Source organism: Protomyctophum parallelum (assembly GCF_964188405.1).
Source record: "Protomyctophum parallelum genome assembly, chromosome: 1".
In the NCBI taxonomy this organism is placed as follows: Eukaryota; Metazoa; Chordata; class Actinopteri; order Myctophiformes; family Myctophidae; genus Protomyctophum; species Protomyctophum parallelum.
This window is the reverse complement of record NC_139697.1, coordinates 14,081,622-14,101,687: the sequence shown is the minus strand read 5'-3', so window position 1 is coordinate 14,101,687 and position 20,066 is coordinate 14,081,622. Positions and strand designations below refer to the sequence as shown.

The following is a 20,066-nucleotide window of genomic DNA, read 5'->3' as shown; positions in this document are numbered from 1 at the left end:
ATGGAGGTTTCCACCCGGCAGAGACGATATGTACTGTAATGCTTCAAGTACCATTATTATAGAGCACCGAAGTATGACGTCAACACCGCTAGAGGGCGCTAAATCCACAGGTTCATGTATTTATTTATTTGGATTACAATCCCCATAGGGGGATTTTAGATGGTCTCATATAAGAGCTGTGTTTGAAAGATAAACGAATCATCCTGGCCGTTTCACTCATATGGATATGAATAATTTAATGTTACTGCTGCCGAATTAGTACATGTTTCACTAGAAACAGACTATCAAATATGACTGACTGTCTTAAACGATACAGAGTCACCTAGCGTTATCTCAGTCAGTTGATTCTTCATATCCATATGAGTGAAACGGCCAGGATGATTTGCTTATTTTTCAATCACAGTTCTCATATGAGGCGATCTAAAATCCCACTATGGGGATTACAATGCAAATAAAAAGTACATGAACCCGTGGACTTAGCTCCCTCTAGCGATATTGACGTCAGACTTTGGTGCTCTATTATTAAATAGATATTGATCAATACATATTGGCTTCACTAGGCAGCTTCACAATGGTCGTCTTCATAACAACGTTACACTTCAATGCTCCAACTGACCATTCTGACCGACACAGGCTTCAGGTCTGTCTGAAATCATCTTAATTAGTGACCATTCTGACCGACACAGGCTTCAGGTCTGTCTGAAATCATCTTAATTAGTCTCCATTCTGACAGACACAGGCTTCAGGTCTGTCTGAAATCATCTTAATTAGTCCGTTTGTGAGAAATAAAATCAAACACCGTAATACACTGAATATGATTTGATATCATAATACTCAAGAGAGAGTAGGAAAATAACTCTCTCTTGAGACACACACACACACCCCAAAAAAGCATCTTGTTAACAAGTCCATCTTTGTTGTTTTTTAGTAGTTTTTCTTACTTTCGAGGAATCGGAACAAGACAAACAGAGTTAAGAGCTTTATGTTTAAGTCTAACAGGGCATAGCAGTCGCGGCCATTTTGTGGTGAAAACGCATTAATTTGTTCCCATAGAGATTTCCGGAAAATAAATATTTCTATAAATTATTTGATTCTGTGTGAAAACACGTATTTGAAAACCGCAAAAAAGGGTATTAATTAAATATAGGCAGCATATCATATAATTAAATATTCAAATATCTATGGACACAGAATCAAAGGTTTTTACGGTCACGATTCAGCAGGAGCCTGGATGGCTCGGTTCCAGCCTTGAAATAATTAATATAAATACATATTATGGGAAATCTCTACCGCCTTTTACTGCTACGCCCGCAAGCCAACCGCCATGGCGTGGTCTGTGGAAATTCATATTTGGCATCAAAGTGGATTTTTCTGTCATTTAATTTACACAATAGTTATTTATTTATTAGCTATTATTGGCACATGGCATGACGTGTGTTTCCAGCTAGTCTAATCACAAAAATGTATGTTAATCCAAACGCAAAACACGTGACGTTGTTAAATATCGCAGTCGACGGACTACAGAGCACAGTGGTGGAACGTAACTAAGTACATTTACTTAAGTACTGTACTTCAGTACAATTTTGAGGTATTGTTTACTTTACTTGAATATTTCCAATTTCCAGTACTTTTACTTCTACTCTACTTTGTAGATTTTGAGTAATATTACAAAAAAATATGCTTGACACATGTCATACATTTTGGCCATTTGAAAATAGCCGATCTACAAGCTCGTGATGTGACACATTGTGAGCTTGTAGATCTGCCATTTTCAAAAGATTTGTATTTGGAAACTCGAAATGGGACATTCTGCATGATGAGTACTTTTTTTTAACTTTTGGTACTTTTAAGTACATTTCGACGCCAATACGTTTGTACTTTTACTAAAATGTGATTACTTTCCCCACCACTGATCAAGGTCAAGGACATGCTAACAGCACACAACTACAGCTGTGATGGAAATGACCAAGCTGTGTGACGGACGGCAGCAAGCCGCCGGTTAGTTGACGATATATATACGGGACAGTCGACGACACACAACACGTTTGGTGGCAGTAGGCGGCAGCCAGGCAGCATCATGCATGGTTCTCTTCTGCTCGTAGTCTTTGTTTTGTACGGTTTTGGCGGAGGTTTGTGCAACACGTTTTAATTAAAGCACGCCGCAAAGCGAATGATGAACGGGCCGCTTCCTCCGATAGAGAGAGAGGTGTAGCAGAGTGACTCGGAGCCTCAGCCTGATGGCCTCAAAAGTCTAATATCTCCCCCCAGTCCACAGGGATATCCCTTTGGTCTAGTGGTTATGATTATGGACTTCCACGCATCCCGGGCGTTACAGAGGCACGTGGTGAAAACGCATGGCTGCAGCGTCGTCATCACTGACATGAAAAGGTAGACGCCTCCTTCGGCTCTGGGGGCGTGTGTCTCGAGGGGAGGTCAGCTCTGGGGGTGTGTGTCTCTCGAGGGGAGGTCAGCTCTGGGGGCGTGTGTCTCTCGAGGGGAGGTCAGCTCTGGGGGCGTGTGTCTCTCGAGGGGAGGTCAGCTCTGGGGGCGTGTGTCTCTCGAGGGGAGGTCAGCTCTGGGGGCGTGTGTCTCTCGAGGGGAGGTCAGCTCTGGGGGCGTGTGTCTCTCGAGGGGAGGTAGGCTCTCTCTCTCAGGAGGCAACATGGAGGCAAGCTTTCACCGAGATTCCTTGCGAAGCATAGCGGAAGCTTGCCAAGCTTCTGCGTACGTAACGGAAGGGGACGTTCGGTAGGCCAATAGTAGGCCGGATAGGCAATGTAAACGGTTTGTTTTCTCATGCCAATAAAGCTCATTTGAGTTGAATTGATAAGTCCGGGGAAAGGACTGTGATTGGCCAGTAGTCATTTGAGTGGCAGCGACGCAGCTAGCGTTCCTTCTGCACTTCCGCTTGACTTCCTCCTTACGCTGGAGACACATGGCACCGAATGACCTGCAGCGGCCAATGAGGCATCGATTCTGTAATATCTATGGTCACTGACTTCTGATGATGGGTTTACGTTACGGTTTCCTCTCATGCTTTAACTCAGCGAGGCACATGAAACAAACACTTTGTATTGGCTTTTTGCTAAAGGAGGCTCACTCCAATTCATATATGTGGGCTGTTGTCGCCCTCTTGTGGAGGGGGAGAGGGTGGTGCTTCAGGCAGAAGGGAAGCTTAGGGTTTTTAGATTGAATTGAACACATGATCGGCCCACAATGGAAACAAGCCCTCAGGGCTCGTTGTGTTATACTTTTTGCGTCATTGTATAACTGTACCTCTGTATACTTTTTGCAAACCGTTAATAAAATATTCAATCAAGCAATAATCAAAGCCCTCAGGAGTAGACACTTACGATCAGCTTTCGCCGTCCGTAGCCTAAGCCTTCTTCCTTTTCATTTGGGGGACAGCAGTATTAAAAATCCGATCCAAGGCCATTGTTGTTTTAACGAGGCTAAACATTTCTCCTCTCTATCTCTGTCCCACTCCATGCTCCTCTCTCTCTCTGTCCCACTCCATGGTCCTCTATCTCTCTCTCTCTGTGTCCCACTCCATGCTCCTCTCTCTCTCTGTCCCACTCCATGGTCCTCTATCTCTCTCTCTCTGTGTCCCACTCCATGGTCCTCTATCTCTCTCTCTCTCTCTCTCTCTCTCTGTGTCCCACTCCATGGTCCTCTATCTCTCTCTCTCTCTCTCTCCGTGTCCCACTCCATGGTCCAGTGCATGAGAATGAACAGCAATGGCCCTCAGTACGGTGAGGTTGGCTAAAGCTCAAACCAGGCCAATGAGGTCGCCATGCAACTTCGCGCAAAACCAAACGTTTTTGCGAGGAGTTGCATGGCGACCCGTTGGTGCGGTTTGGGCCACTGAATTGAACCAGTTGAATCACTTGAGGTCGACGTGCAACAGGACATGTCACACCGCTGGGGCGTCCCGTCCCGACCCTTTGGTGTGGTTTGGGCTTTAGAAGAAAGGAAGGTTGGACTCTCTCTCTCTCTCTCCATGGGATCTAGTTGCTCTCTCTCCATGGGATCTAGTTGCTCTCCAGGAGGTTGGACTCTCTCTCTCCATGGGATCTAGTTGCTCTCCAGGAGGTTGAGGCCCCCTATGTGCTGCTCCAGGGACTTCACCCCGTTGAAGCCGTTGCTGTTCTTGCCGTTGAGCGCGGCCGTAGCGGTGGAGTTAGCGGTGAGCGCAGCGGCGGTGGAGTTAGCGTCCTCTTTGACGGGCGTGGAGGCCTCTTCTTCTCTCCAGCCCTCATGCGGCGAGCCCAGGCTGCTCCTCTCTGAGCTGCTCCTCTCTGACTTGTACTGGAGAACGGAAAAAGAGAAGAGAAGAAAAGAAGAGGGGCTTAACAGTGGTTCCCACATACTTTAGCCCAAACCCAAAAAATCTATTAGACGTTTGCCCGCGGGACCCCAAAAAAAAACAAAAAAAACAACAAATCCCATTCATTTAAACTGGGAAATTCACAGGGGATTGCGGTTAAGGAGTGGAAATAACATAGCGGGCTCGCTATGTTACGAATGATACTGCACAATAAGATAAAGTCACTGGTTACAAGCACACAAAGTGCCAATAAATAAAACAAGTCATTCTGTCTACAAAGAAAAAAACGCACTCGTGTGAAGTGAGGGGCGCCCAGATTTTTGGGGGCATGTTGATGTTCTCATGTCCGTGAAACATGAAATATGTTTATTACAAGATGTAATTTATATCAGCGAGATGACGTCTTACTTAATTTAACCTAAACAAACATTATTCCATAGACTTGGCTTGCCTGTGGCTGGCGCCCCTCAAGAGCTCCATCTCTGTCACCACCAGGGACTGCTCTTACCTTTCTGTGGAGCTTGTTACAGACGGGCAGCAGACACAGAACCACAGCCAGGATGGCCCGTGTGCTCTGGATGGACAGGTCCACCTGGAGAGAGAAGAAAAAACACATTATTACTACGATGACAAGCTATGACATGCGATATCACCGATATTAATATTTTCAAAGCCTTCTTCATAATAATGTGTAACGTGTGCAGAGACGATGTGAGGTCTTGTGGTAAAGAATTCCGCAGTCTGTGCTCCTACGTGTTGATTTCGTCGACCAGCTAAAACATTACCTTGAGGAAAACTAAATAAAAACCTATGATGACTAAAACTAAGACTAAATATATTAACAAATAAACACTAGACAAAAATGTTAGCGATGGACTAGTGGAGAAGAGATCCAGTAGAGCTAAAAGACAAGTCATTTTATGTTTGGTTGTGCTCAGCTGTTGCGCCTTGAAAATAGAAGATATACAAGCTCAGAGCGCGTCGCGGCATGACGCGCTGTGAACTTGAAGATCAGCTATTTCCAGCATGCAAACAAGTGTAAAATCGGTCAGTGTGACAGCATCAACGCCCGCCACAATACATTTTTGTTGACAAAATAAACTGCAGATTTAATCGACAAAAATCTTTTTATTATTTAGTTGGCTAAAATTATACAAAAACTAAAACATTTCAGATGACTAAAATGACTGGAATTGTACTCAAAAGATTTGCTTATTTCCATCAAAATAAATAGTAAAGTGTGCCGTTTGGGATATTATTTACATTATGAAGAGAGGATATATACAAAAAATATATCATTTTGAGCGATGGAAATAAGCGAATTAGCACCCCATAGCCCCATTCAATTAAATTAAATTCATTTAGGGCTTATGGTAGGGGAAATAGGCAATAAGGAGCTTTTGCACAAAATAACACCTGGACCTCTTTGGTGGGGACATAACAACTACAAAGAAAGGTAAGAAAGCCTTTTAGTATGGAATTCTCCTTTAAAGACCTTTTAAGCGTCGTACGAAGCCAACTCGAGTCGTGACAAATCATGACAACAAACAATATTTTGGACCAAACAAATAATCACAAAGAAGAAAAACAACAAAAAATGTGTTTTAACCTGCCGTTTTTTTCTACTTTCTAATTCTTTGTTTGGCCCCAAAACATTGTGTTTATTGTCATGATTTGTCACGAGAAGAGTTGGCTTTGTCCGCGGCGTAAACGACTTTAAATAAATACTTTATGAAAAGTCTGAGGAAAATGAACGGGGGATTTCTTTTCCGGGTCTCTCTCTAAGGGGGGGGGGGGGGGGGGGGCTCTAATAGCCTGGGTCCTTTAGAATCAACCCTGCTCCATTATGACAAGGTGACCTCGGCCGCGGCAGTGGATCACCATTCATTCTGCCCTGATGACAGACGCTCAGCACTCTGGCTCAGTGGGATTAAGAAGAAGACTGACTTGTCGATTACTCTAACTGTCATTATGTTTAGAGGAGGAAGACCAGCTACAGTGTGACCAGATAGTTCAGTGGTTTTCAACCAGTGGTCCGAGGACCACCAGTGGTTCCAGGTGGTCCCCAGCTAAATGAAGGAGATTTGTTAACCAAATGGACCCTTATAGATCTTTAACTCTTGAGACTGAGAGTGTAAAATGAAACCAAATGGAACCGTATACGGGTCCATTTGGTTTAATTTTACGCTCTCAAGAGTAACATTATTGTTAAACATCTACATAACTTAATTTACATAACTTAAGTCTACACAATTAGAGAATGTAGAAGAATTGTTATTTTGATCAACGTATGCCCGTTATCTATATCGGTAGCAACATCAATACAGCATGAGATTGTGGACAAAATCGTTGATGCTGTGAACGCGGATTCACTTCCCCAGGGGAAAAGTACAAGGTTAGCTGAAGACTTATTATCACCAAGGGTGTTTTACAGCAGCAGTCAAATCTGTCAAATCCAACAACATACAGTAATAGACATATAACGATATATCGTAAATCAAACTGGTGACAATTTAAATCGCAACTTAGCTTAGCTGTAAAAATCCATAGATTAGCCGCACCGTTGTATAAGCCGCAGGGTTCAAATCATGGGTAAAAAGCCGCGGCTTATAGTCCGGAAATTACGGTACTTTAAAAAAGGAATCCCCTACAGTTACAAGTTACTTGCTAAAAAAATTAGTCAGTAACGTAATCCCGATTACTCCATTTAAAAAGTAACTACAAGTTACTTTCAGTTACTTTTGGATTACTTTTAAGTAAAACTCAATTTAATTAGATAATACAAGTTTTACCATTGATAGACAAGAATGTTGAGCCTATGAAATTAAGATAATAGGACAACAGAAATATGGTTAAGGTCTTTTAATTGTTAAGAATTTGGCCTCTCTGAACAGTTACATTACTGTAGAGTCATTGTGTCAACTAATAACAGATCATAAGAAAGATGCATCTTGACCTACAGAACCATTTTGATTGTTTGACAACAACCAACAACTTTGACAACCAACAACTCCATCCATGTGTGGTCAAAGTGGCAAATAAAAACTATTTTTGACATTCCTGGCTGACACTCATTTAGATAGACATGGCATGAGTTTAAAACATTAGTAAAGACTAATTTATATAGTCTACAAAGAACTCAGCCCTATACAATTATATTATATACTCTTTAAATAAAAAGCCTAATTGTATTTGACCTAAAAGAGAAGACTGCGCTACCCATTATTTATCCACAATCCAATATATCATATATGCTCTCCTATCTAGTATCTCTGCAGTGTTGCCTGGTCTGATTATTATAAGCCACATTGGGCTTATTTTTCTGAAGTTGCTTGTAAATAATGGTAGAACGGTTGTGAGCTTGTATATCGTCTATTGTCAAATAGCCAACATATATAAATATGCACATTGTTTAATGGACGATATATATATAGCTTTGAAGTGCTCGTGTGGCCTTTTATAGTCGCTTCTTTTGGGCTTGTTTTCATAGACCTGGTTGCTTATTTCTCTCGCAAATTGGCAACACCGCCCTGACGCCGGGACAACGCTCCACACGTCCCAAACTCTTCTCCCTTCTGGCTCCAAAACTGTGGAATGCACTTCCCATTGCAGTCAGAACTGCAGCATCACTCCCAATATTCCGCCGTAGTCTGAAAACCCACCTTTTTAGACTCCATCATGGCCCATAGCACTTACCCTACCCCCTTAGATAGCATCTGATATAGACTTATAGCATGTTATGTAGACGGCACTATAATTGCATTGTATATAGTCATAGCACGCCATAGTACATATGTATAGCATAGTAGTATATATATATATAGTTTATATGTATAGTCTCATAATATAGATATTCCACTGTTACTTTCTTAGCTTACGCATGTTTTATGATAAATGCTTTTGTGATGTATTCCCATGCTTTTGTTCTTGATTATTGTAAATCGCTCTGGATTAAGAGCGTCTGCTAAATGCCTAAATTGTAAATTGACGCAGCAGCAGCCTCCACTGTGAGGATTTTACACAGAGTCAGAGAGGTGCGCGCTGCGCTCAACTCCAATCCATTCCGTTTGGTATTATAATAATTTATAACTTGTTTGTAAAAATTAATGAGGGGAAGGGGAGAATGTAATCCTCATGTAACCCCCGTTACAACACCCTCGTTACTGTAATCCAGATTACACATTTTAAAATGTACTCTAAGACGTTACCGTTAAGTTTTTTTTTTTTACTCTGATTACAGTAACGGATTACATGTAATCCGTTACTTCCCAACCCTGATCATAGAAATAGGTATCGTAAACCTACTGTTATCGTGATACGAATGGTATCATGAGTTGAGTTATTCACATTTTTATCGCTATCAGGGGTTGAAAATCAGCCACCCTCGACACGTTGTTGACGTGAGGTAAATGTGGAGTGGCAAAGCACAGTTCGTACACACACACACAGCCCTTACCTTCTGGAAGGTGGCAGACTTGCCCTGTACAGGTGTCTTGGTGCCGCCCTGCAGCTGTTGGCACAGCGCTGCCAGCTTGTCCATCTCTGCCAGCACCTGGGCCTTCTCCTCCTCCTCGTCAACCAGCTGCCACACACACAACACAGCACACACAACACAACACAACACGCAACACAAAACACAGGACACAACACGCACAACACCACAGTGCTATTAGACCATAGAAGCACAAGCGTCTCGTACACTCGGGGTGATTAACCCATGTTGGGCGGGAACCCCTTTTGGTGTTAGCATTATGTTATGCTTTAGCTATTGAAAAATAGCAGATCTACAAGCTCATAGCGCGCCACCGAGTGGCGCGCTACGAGCTTGTAGGTCTGCTATTTATTTTTTTAAATCGAAGAACCACTGACATAGAAACATAGCTTTTTCAGAAAACTGTCAGGATGTAGAAGACATTTTCAGATTTTTAATCTGATCTCAGGTCAAAATGGGTTAAGTTGCTGCCCACCACCGCAGAGGTTCAAATCCAACAGCTATCTATGGGAACACCTGTCCAGGGGGAGGGGAGACGGTCAGGGAGGGTGCTCTCAGTCACTAAAAGTAAAAAAGGGCAAGAAGACAGAAGGAACAGGATTATCCTGACCTGGCTGCCTGAGACACTGCAGTGGATTTACCGCAGGATTTACTGCTGTTCTCTTGGTCAAAATAACACAAACAAACACAGATGCCAACAGGAAGAAAAATAAGGCAGAGGAGAGGATTAAAATAAAGCCGAATGAATTTGTGTTTTGATGAGGGAGCCACTCAGGCAGCATCAAACACTCAAATCAATGAATATCCAGCAGCTCTTAAACTAGTTGGTGATAAAGCTGCAATTCATAACTTCTGAGTGGATAATGTTATTTATTTGTTTATTATTCTTTTTTTATCCGGCAGCAGATCCGGTACGCCGTGCTCTGGGGGAGAGAAGCCGGGCGGGGAGGGTGACGTTTTAGTCACTACACACGACTACGGCTCTGTGTCCTCCCGGTGGGGGCTCCTCACTGGCAGGTGAGCCAGGAGGAGTAGGACGAAGGTTCTGTGTCCTCCCGGTGGGGGCTCCTCACTGGCAGGTGAGCCAGGAGGAGTAGGACGAAGGCTCTGTGTCCTCCCGGTGGGGGCTCCTCACTGGCAGGTGAGCCAGGAGGAGTAGGACGGAGGCTCTGTGTCCTCCCAGTGGGGGCTCCTCACTGGCAGGTGAGAACCAGGAGAATAGCAGTGGCAACACACAAATGTGTGTGGGGAGGAATCAACTGACATGGGTAAGAAAAGAAAGAAAGAAAGAAAGAAAGAGCTGCTCTGAGCAGGATTATCCTGACCTGGCTGAGAGACTGCAGTGGATTTACTGCTGCACTCTCTTGGTCAAAATAACACAAACTGAGACAAAGAAAAAGAAAGAAGCAGATTAAAATAAACTATTTTGTATTTTGTTTTGTTTGATGTTTTGTCTGAGTCAGCAGAGTCAAACCCATGAATATATCCACAGGCTGCAATTCATAACGTTACACAAAATCTGAGTCAGAGTCGTGCATGCATGCGTGTGTGGACTGTGCGTATGTGTGTGTGTGTGTGTGTGTGTGTGTGTGTGTGTGTGTGTGTGTGTGTGTGTGTGTGTGTGTGTGTGTGTGCATGCGTGCATGCATGTGTATACCTGAGTGGAGAAGGTCAGTAGAGATGAACACAGCTGTAGTCCTTCCTCTGAGAGAACCTGCAGGCAGAGAAGAGAAACCCCCAGCAGGAGGCGCTGGTGTCACTAAACACAACAATCAACAATCAATCAAGCCAATGAAATGACTTGTCATTTTGTCTCTCCTCTCTATTTGAGTTTAAAATGTTCGCTCTGAAAGAATATATATTCAAAATTTGTGACACATTTTCACGATTTTTCAAAAATCCTGAATGGATTAAAGCAAAAATCAAACCTCATAACCGATTCATTTTTTTGTATGGCCAAGTCCTGATTTGTGAAACAGAGTGAAAAGGAGCCCATCACACTATTACAATATGTAAAATCACTAAAATGATGACGTTTTTGTGATATTGTTCCTGCCAACCAGGTGAAATATCCGAGAACATTATGATTTCATGGGAGATGCTTATGAAAATATCTCAAGATAGATAGAGCTTGTAGATCGGCTATTTTCATGCTTCCATATAATCCATGCGCACAGACGAGGAGCTTGTCTGGATGACTGTGTGACTTTCAAGCTCATGTTTAGGGTTGCCAACTCTCTGAAATTCAAATAAGAGACACCCGGCCGGGCATCCATCCATCAGTCTTCAACCACTTATCTGTAGTCGGGTCACGGCCGGGGTATCCCTCACTTATATTATACTACATATCGCTGTTGTCTTGTTTTTTTTTATAAATTATTTGAACGCCCCACTTTATCATACAAAAGCCTCAAAAGTAGCAGATTAGCAAGCTCAAAACGTGGGGCAAAGTGACACGCTTTGAGTGTGTAGATCTGCTACTTTTGCCATTTGTTTTATTCGAATCCTGAAAAAGAAAAACTGTTTTGGACATATGAGGTTTTGCCCCCCGACATAGACGTTATGTATTGTAGGCTATATTATGAGCTTTTTGAAGATGTGTGACATCGCCAATGCCGCAAAAGAATAAGGATCAAAGTGTGTCTCTCATCAGTTCAATTTAGTTTCCAAATAATGGACAAGTCAATTGCTCATTTCAACGATTGGCAACCATACCTAATCACCATCTTCTTCAACTCATCAAGCATTCTCTTGGTTTTTGGATTCTTCATTCAGCGTGGAGGAGTGCGACACAGACACCACTTATCCATCAATTCAATGCTTCACGGGCCGAATAATTTATAGAAAACATCTAAAACGTTCCGTTCATTATCGGGAGTGATCCTTTTAAGCATATTTAGCTGTTAGCAAATCACTGCAAATCACGTTCCCTGTCAAATAAATGAATAAAAAGACTCCACAACAACCTCTGTCGATCAGCCACGTGTCGTTACTTTAATGACCTTTCCTTCTAGATCAGTGGTTCTCAAACCTTTTTCGTGCAAAGGAGAAACCCCTAAAATGATATGTATGTATTTGTCCACGGAGGGGAGTGGGAGACCAGCTGAGCATAGCGTACCTCAGCTTGATGGAACAGGTCCAGCGTCGTCTTCAGAAGCCCCTCCCCTCTGAGAAAACACAACGAGACGGGAGACAAACGGACTGGACGTCAGAGAGAGAGAGGGATGACTGTGATGCTGTGTGTGTGTGTGTGTGTGTGTGTGTGTGTGTGTGTGTGTGTGTGTGTGTGTGTGTGTGTGTGTGTGTGTGTGTGTGCGTGTGCGTGTGCGTGTGCGTGTGTGCGTGTGTGCGCGCGCGCGTGTGCGCGTACGTGAGAGAGAGGACCATTTCCTTGGTCCTCACAAGAAATGTTTTTAGAGATACATTTACTTTTAGAAAAGTATTCAGGTTTGGGTTAGATTTAGACATTAAGGGTCAGGTTTAGGGTGTTTAGTAGCGTGACTAGCGTCCCAGTGTCAGGCACTGAAAAATTGCAGATCTGCAAGCTCAAAATGCGTTGTGAGCTTGTAGATCTGCAATTAGTTTCGGGTTTAGGCTTACGGTTAAAAACTGCTAAATTGATAAAAAATACCATTCATAAATATGTAATGCCATTCTTAAAATGTTGATGTCCTCACAAGCATAGTAATACAACGAGACGGGAGACAAAAAGATTGGACGTCAAAGAGAGGGATGACTGTGCCGCTGTGTGTGTGTGTGCGTGCGTGTGTGTGTGTGTGTGTGTGCGTGTGTGTATGTGTGTGTGTGTGTGCGTGTGTGCGTGCGACAGCTGATGGACACTCATTGAGATGAATGGAGATTGATTGGTATGGATCTGGTCCAAAGCCTTCAGCTGTGCCTACTCAATATCACTAGATTTCATTAGCTGACTTTTTTTTCTACACACTCGATGGGCTTTCGCTAAAAGGACTTCACAATTATCGCTTTCTATTGCGCGCGTGTGCGTACGCGTGTGCGTGGGAAAGGAAAGACGGTATTGAATTGTCCCCGGGTGAGGGGAAATAAATATTGAATTGTCCCCGGGTGAGGGGAAATAAATATTGAATTGTCCCCGGGTGAGGGGAAATAAATTACTTTGCTCTGCGTTCACAACAGATGGCCGTTCAAAAGGATAGGTGATTGACGGAGACTTGCAACCATTGTCTGCCTTTGTCGGAATTCTCCGTCAATTAACCCTTGGACTACCAATCCCAATTTTTTTGTTTGGGTAACAAATTGGCATATTTTTAATTCATCATTTTCACATTAATAGAAAGATCTGGTGGTTTGAACAGATGTTTTTTTTTTTTTTTTCATTGCTAGTGTATTCTCTCGAATTGCCACCAGATGGCGGGAACGCACCATTATGCTGATTTTGGCCAAAATAGACGAATCTTCCTAAGTCACTTCCGGTTCAACGATCGACATCAACATCCGGTATTATTTTGACCCTAGTCACTAGCTTGGCTGGTCCGGATTGCTAAGCTAATGCTATATTTTTCATAACTAAGTCAAATTAACCTCAAATCAACCCCAAAACATCGCAAAATATCAAAATTTTTACAGCGACGCACATAGAGACGGCACGCGTGCACGATAGCGCACGATCACGCGGATTTCGGCCATTTTTTGGTAAATTACATCCAACATTAGTGATATTGGCGAAAAAATATTAATTTTTGCTCCGTTGAACCCTAGATAACTGACATTGATTGACATTCCGTTAATTCCGTGAACGGGAGGTTTGTATTTTTAGAAATATTCAGTTTTTTCCGTTAATTGTAGCCCAGGGGTTAATATACTTTATGAAACGGTTTTCGCTGAAACAAAGCATCTGGAGACAGTATTCAATAGCATCACAGGGGAAAAAAAGGTATTTTTGACCTGAACTCATTTTGTCTGGTAGGTGGCCTTACTTCAGTAATGCGAGTGTTAAATATCATGTTATGTAAACAGGTGTTGTACAGATAATGTACTGTTTAGACTGATGACTTCTTAGTTTACTTATGATCCTAGATTACTATTTCTATGCATTTGATGTACTGTATGATGTATACGTGCATGCACATAAAGTGAGTGGGAAATTGTGTGGCAAAAGCCAGTGGCAAAGTGTGTTTAACGTTGTTTAACGTTGTTTAATGTAATTAGATAGGACTTTTCTGTTTGGATGTATGGACTGTCAAGGCCAGGAAGTAGGTTTTTGTGACACTCAGTAGGCGTTCACGTGCATACACTCCATTACCATGTGTTGTTCTTGCTTACTGTAAATCACTCTGGATTAAGAGCGTCTGTGTGTGTGTGTGTGTGTGTGTGTGTGTGTGTGTGTGTGTGCGTGCGTGCGTGCACACGTGCCCTACCGTGTGAACAGGTAAATGTTGTACGCCATGCTGGCCAGGCTCTGGCTCTGCCTGATGATGTCATACTCCTGCTCCTCCCACTTGTCCACCTCGGCGTCCACGTCTGATGACATCACACGCAGGTCCAGACCCAGCTTTGCCATGCTGCTCTGTTCCTGTATACAGGCACACACAAACATGCACGCACACAGACACACACACACTGAAATCCTCACCATAGCCTGTGACGGAGGGGCGCAGTCTCTACCGAACTTGAGCCATGGCGGGAGACACCGCGGAGCGCGCTAACGCTACGGTGTGCGAGTTGCCGCGTCGAGCGTTTGCGAAGTTCGGTAGAGCCGACTCAGCCCCGTCCGATTTGTAACCCAATAGCACAGAATCTTAAATAATGTCAAGCAAACCGAACTCACCCAAACGCGGTGGAATAGAACAAATTGGCAATTCCGTATACATACAATACTAGTTGAAAGGCGCCTTAGCCACGGCTCCGTTGCGGTCAAAACAATATCACCGTGTAATATGTACGGATTTGGGGTTTTTCCAGGCAAATACGGAATTGCAATCCGTGTTTGGGTGAGATTGGGTTGCTTCACCAATAATAATGATGAATAGACTGGTACTGTATCGCTCAATAACAGAAAGACAGATATAGTACATCAAAGGAATGAAATCCTATCAAAGTAAGACAAAGAACCCGGTACATGCTCCTCTAAACACACACGCACGCAGGCACGCACATTCACGCGCAAGCGCACACACACACACACACACACTGTGACACACAGTCATAGATCTTTTTCCGCAGCTCATAGACTCCTTATTTTTATTCAACAAGCAGGATAGGGGCAGCTCCACCGACACATTAAGGCGAGGAGATAATAGGATATAAAAACGTTGCATAATACCATCAGCACAATCCCTGCTTTCCTTCACAGTGCCACAGTGCTTTTATCCCACCATTTTGCCACAAATGTTTTCACCCAGTGTCAATTATCCTTCCTCTGCCAACCTGGGGAGAGAAACGGACTGAACTCATGCCTCCTTCTAGGCATGAGGAATCCAAGCCAGGGGGAGAGTTTCCCTGGTTGGACGTAGCGCGTGGAAGGAACACATTATTCCAACCAGTTCCTTTCCCCTCCATCAGGCGCCCCGCCCCGGCTGGCCAGGGGGAGGCAGTTTAGAGACCAGGATTACTGCATGTTTTTTGTGAAGGTACCTATCATAGGGGACACGAGGAGAACATGCAAACTCCACACAGAAAGGCCTTTTTCACCAACCCCGCCCAGGGTATGGGCACTGTTGACGCAGAGGAGAGAACACGCCCCATAGTCCACAGCGTCCCAAGCAGGAATCGAACCCAGAACCTTCTAGCTGTGAGGCGACAGCGCTACAGACTGCACCACCGTGTGTCCTAAGATATGCCACACACACCGCGGAAGAAGGGCTGATTTCCGCACGGCAGCGAGCAAGCTTTACTACCGCAGCCTCGAAGCGACAACCGATGCTAATGTTATGAGCTGGACAGCAGGAAAGCCACAACAAAACACAGTCATTGAACCACGCACAGAACATCATAAAACGAACGCAAACAATGACCGCGAGGCCATTGTTTGCCATTGTTTAGTAACATACACGTTACCAAAATAATAATCATACTAATACAGAGACAGAGACAACGCTTATTTCACCTGACAAATATCACTATGTGATCATTTCTTGTTTTTTGTTCGGAGAAAATGGCGTCTCCATCAAAACTAGACTAGAATTATAGGGAGGGACTAGTGGACAAGAGAAGCTTCAACACTACACACTGTACCTCTGCATCCAGCTTCACAGCTTTGACGGTCTTCAGGTTGGCAGAGAGTTTCTGCCAAACAACATACGGTGGAAGACGCAGGGTTAATATAATGGACAGGCTTCTAGAATAAATGAGGCTACAACGGTTAATGAAACAAATCATCGATAAGTCGCAACCTATATAAGTTCTATTCCAGAACATCTGAATGTAAAGTGTATAGAGGTGCTGCTGGTGCGTGCGTGCAATACTCACTCCTGGTCTGGGAAGTGACAAGTACGGCCTTTTGTCCCCTATGATCAGAGACAAAGAAAGAGAGAGAGAGAGAGAGAGAGAGAGAGAGAGAGAGAGAGCAAGAGAGAAAGGGAGACAGAGAGAGTTACATCACTGACACTCACCTATGTGCTCTAGCTGTAGTATCTATCTATTAGAGAGGAGAGTTCCATCACTCTAGCTGTAGTATCTATCTATTACATTGCCGTAGGAACATTTTATGACAACTAGACGTCTCAAAGATGAAGTTGAAGAACGTTCGCTCCCTCTAATAACGAGCCAACGCCCCTGCACTGAAAACACCTTGCTCTGGATCACTGCTTCTGGCACAAACGTGACGTGGAGAATATTAAAAAAATGACACCTGGAGCGTGTGATTATGCTAATTAAGTATGCTAATGAGGTATAATTTGGCTTTTTTTATCGCTATCCTAGGTTGTGCAAACAGGGGTTGAAAATCAGCCTCCCTCGACATGTTGTTGACGTGAGGTAAATGTGGAGTGGCACAGAAGAGTTCGCACACGCACACGCACACACACACACACACACACACACACACACACACACACACACACACACACACACACACACAGTAAAGTGCCAGGGTGATAAAATGATGACGCTTTCATGATTGATCATTAGGGAGGAGCATCCCCATAAAGTTTTATATTTTTTCCCATATTGGAGACACTCACTGGAATGCAATTGTCCGTGCGTGTGCGCGCATACACTCACACACACACACACACACACACGTGCACACACACACGCGCGCACACACACTCACACACACTCTTAAACATGAGCTCTGGGGTCCCAGGGTGATACATCAAACCGGATTTCCCAAAAAAAACCGACACAGTAAACACAACAATAAATAAAAGCTGTAAACCAATCAAAAAGTTTGTGACAGCTCAAATCTTCTCCTGCAGGACTCAGGGAATCCTAAAGCAGATACTTTGTTGTTGTGTCAGAGTTGCGCAGCAGGGGAAGAAAAATATTTATTTTGATTGGAACACACAGATTAATGTTAACACAAACACGCACCCACACACACACGTCTCTCCATACGTCTGTCCATAACACAACTCCTCACTCCCAATCTTCCGCCGTACTAGTCTGAAAACCCACCTTTTCAGACTCCATCATGGCCTGTAGCACTTGCCCTAGCCCCTTAGATAAGCAATTTATGTAGACTTAGATAGAGTTTTATACAGACTTATAGCATGTTACGTAGACAGCACTAGAATTGTAGTCATAGCACTTTATAGCAGTACAGTACAGTACAGTACAGTACAGTACAGTACAGTACAGTACAGTACAGTACAGTACAGTACAGTACAGTACAGTAACGTAACTACTTTTTATGTATTGCCATGCTTTTTGTTCTTGCTTAATGTAAATCGCTCTGGATTAAGAGCGTCTGCTAAATGCCTAAATTGTGTGCATCATATACCTCGCCGTCCCTCGAACAGGTCGTTGATCTCTCTCAGCAGCAGAGACATGTCGCCCAGCTGGGACTCCCAGGCCTCGCAGAACACCTCCAGGTTCTCCTTGGCGATTCTGCTGGACGGGTGCAGGGCCAGCGTCTGGGCCGCCGAGATGATCTGCAAAACCACAATTTAACAATTTACAGTTTATTTTATAGGAATTTAGCCTTTTGGTGTTAGCATTATGTTATACTTTTAGCTATAGAAAAATAGCAGATCTACAAGCGCAAGTCTTTGAATATATAATTTCAGAGCGAATGTTTTTAACTCAAATCTTTGCTTCTGGGAGGGGGGGTCCCTGGTCCACGGCCAAATACAGATAATTCTGGGGGTTCTTGACATGAAAAAAGTTGAGCACCACTGACATAGAAACATATATTTTTCAGAAAACTGTGATTTGGAAGATATTTTATTTAGAATCTGCCTCAGGTCTAAATGGGTTTCCAGAGCGATACAATGAGCACGAACACAACATGGTAATGCATCAAATGCATACACAATAGTAATCAAGAATCATAAGGAAGCTAAGAACCTAGCATCTGTCTAACAGTAGAAAATCTGAACAGCAAAGTATACACTGACTATAGAGTGCTATGTCTACATAATGTGCTATCTAAATTACATACCATTGAGCCTTTGCATACGCCTGTAAGGTCGTCGAGGCTAGGGCAAGTGCATGAAAAGCTTTTTATCATCAGACAGAAGATCTGAGCCACTATACTGCGACACTGTTAATATCCTAATTAAGTTTACCGTGGCATTTATAGACTACCTATGCACTATGTTCCCATGCACTTATGGAATTGCCTTTTGTTTTTGATATATTGTTCTGTTCTGACATTTTTTATATAATGCTTTTCCTTATTTTTTGCTTTTATTTATCTTCCTATCCTCTTCTTTTTGCCTCAATGTATGTTTTTATGCTCTGTGATGTGAAGCACTTTGGTTCGACCTCGGTCGTTGGAAATGTGCTATACAAATAAAGTTTGATTTGATTTGATTTGATTTGAATATGCTCAGACCATGTTAGGATAAGTAGATGATGTTAATATGTTCGGACCATGTTAGGAGAGGTAGATGATGCAAGTAAAAACTATAACATCTTGGTTCAGGTTCATAATCATGCTCAGCACAGCTCAATGCCGTTGTCATCAGCCTTGGAGTTTTCACTTTTGTTATTAAGTCTACAATGCATGACTCACTCGTTATGCAACAAACAAACTCCACAGCTTTTCGAAGCCTTATCGAAGCCTTCACTGTCTTTGTCCGTGTGAAGGGAAAATGACTTGCGTTATGCGACCTTGCCTATACTCATTCAATAACACACAACTGGTGAGTGACTGCATTTAAAGAAACTAGAATTTCGCAGCCGCTCATCCCAGAGTTACCTTGCCGCGCACTATGGGAAGAAGGAAATTGCGGGAGTTGACTCCACATGTAGTAACGGATGGGTTATTAGTTATTATTATGTGTCCTTATTAGTGTAGTGCAGTCAACACTTTATGGCTCATACACACTGCCCGGTATTTGCTCCGATTATGCTGTCGGGGAGCATTTTTGGCGCTGACCGACAAAACGGCTGATCTGACGTTAAGCGGTAGATCAGGATCTACCAGTATAGATCACAAAGGCTTTGCAGGTAGACCACATGACATGGCTCCAAAAATATATATAATTTTAATGTAAAAAACGATTTTTGCATCTGCCGCTTGAGATGACCTGAGATGACTTGATTGATTGACATCAAAAAGGGCCTGTCAGCTCAAACACACAATGCAATACTTGTTGTTGCGTACAATCATCAGTAGCAAAGTCAAATACCAAAAATAAAAACCAATGGGATGATAGTTTTATTTTGCTGGTCGTTTTGAAAGTAGCTCTGAAGTAAAAAAAGTGTGGGCAGCCCTGGTATAGATGTGTATTATATATTATATGTATATTATATATATATATTCATTCCGTGGGTAAATCCCTGGCTGTAGGCTACCCACATATTGGTAGCATATTACCTATATTAGCCCATATTGGCGTTACGCATTTCAGTTGAATAATGTTGTGTGCGCACGTGCGCGTCCGGAGAAAGACAGTTATTTAATGAAACTCAAGATTATAACGTCCTGTCTCGCTGGCGCCGTGTATAGGCTGCACGGCTATTCCTGTGTGTGTGTGTGTGTGTGTGTGTGTGTGTGTGTGTGTGCGTGTGTGCGCAATGAAATGTACTCGGCAGGCGAAATGGCGAATTTGAACGGTGTAATTGTAATAGTTTGGAACAAACCAAGTTCTGTGGAAGAAC

General features: G+C 43.1%; 1 protein-coding gene across 1 annotated transcript in view; it reads right to left on the bottom strand.

Moving 5' to 3' along the window:
* Positions 1–1,591: 1,591 nt before the first annotated feature.
* The window catches only part of ctnnal1 (catenin (cadherin-associated protein), alpha-like 1), a 124,723-nt gene continuing 106,248 nt past the window's right edge, over positions 1,592–20,066 (bottom strand). Inside the window, exons 11-19 of the mRNA XM_083777381.1 lie at positions 17,740–17,890; positions 16,266–16,303; positions 16,032–16,082; positions 14,216–14,370; positions 11,938–11,986; positions 10,477–10,533; positions 8,784–8,909; positions 4,836–4,919; positions 1,592–4,308 (exon numbers count right to left, since the gene is read on the bottom strand). Of these exons, the coding sequence (XP_083633507.1) occupies positions 4,075–4,308; positions 4,836–4,919; positions 8,784–8,909; positions 10,477–10,533; positions 11,938–11,986; positions 14,216–14,370; positions 16,032–16,082; positions 16,266–16,303; positions 17,740–17,890 (945 nt within the window). The 3' untranslated portion in view covers positions 1,592–4,074. The remainder of the gene's footprint in view (positions 4,309–4,835; positions 4,920–8,783; positions 8,910–10,476; positions 10,534–11,937; positions 11,987–14,215; positions 14,371–16,031; positions 16,083–16,265; positions 16,304–17,739; positions 17,891–20,066) is intronic.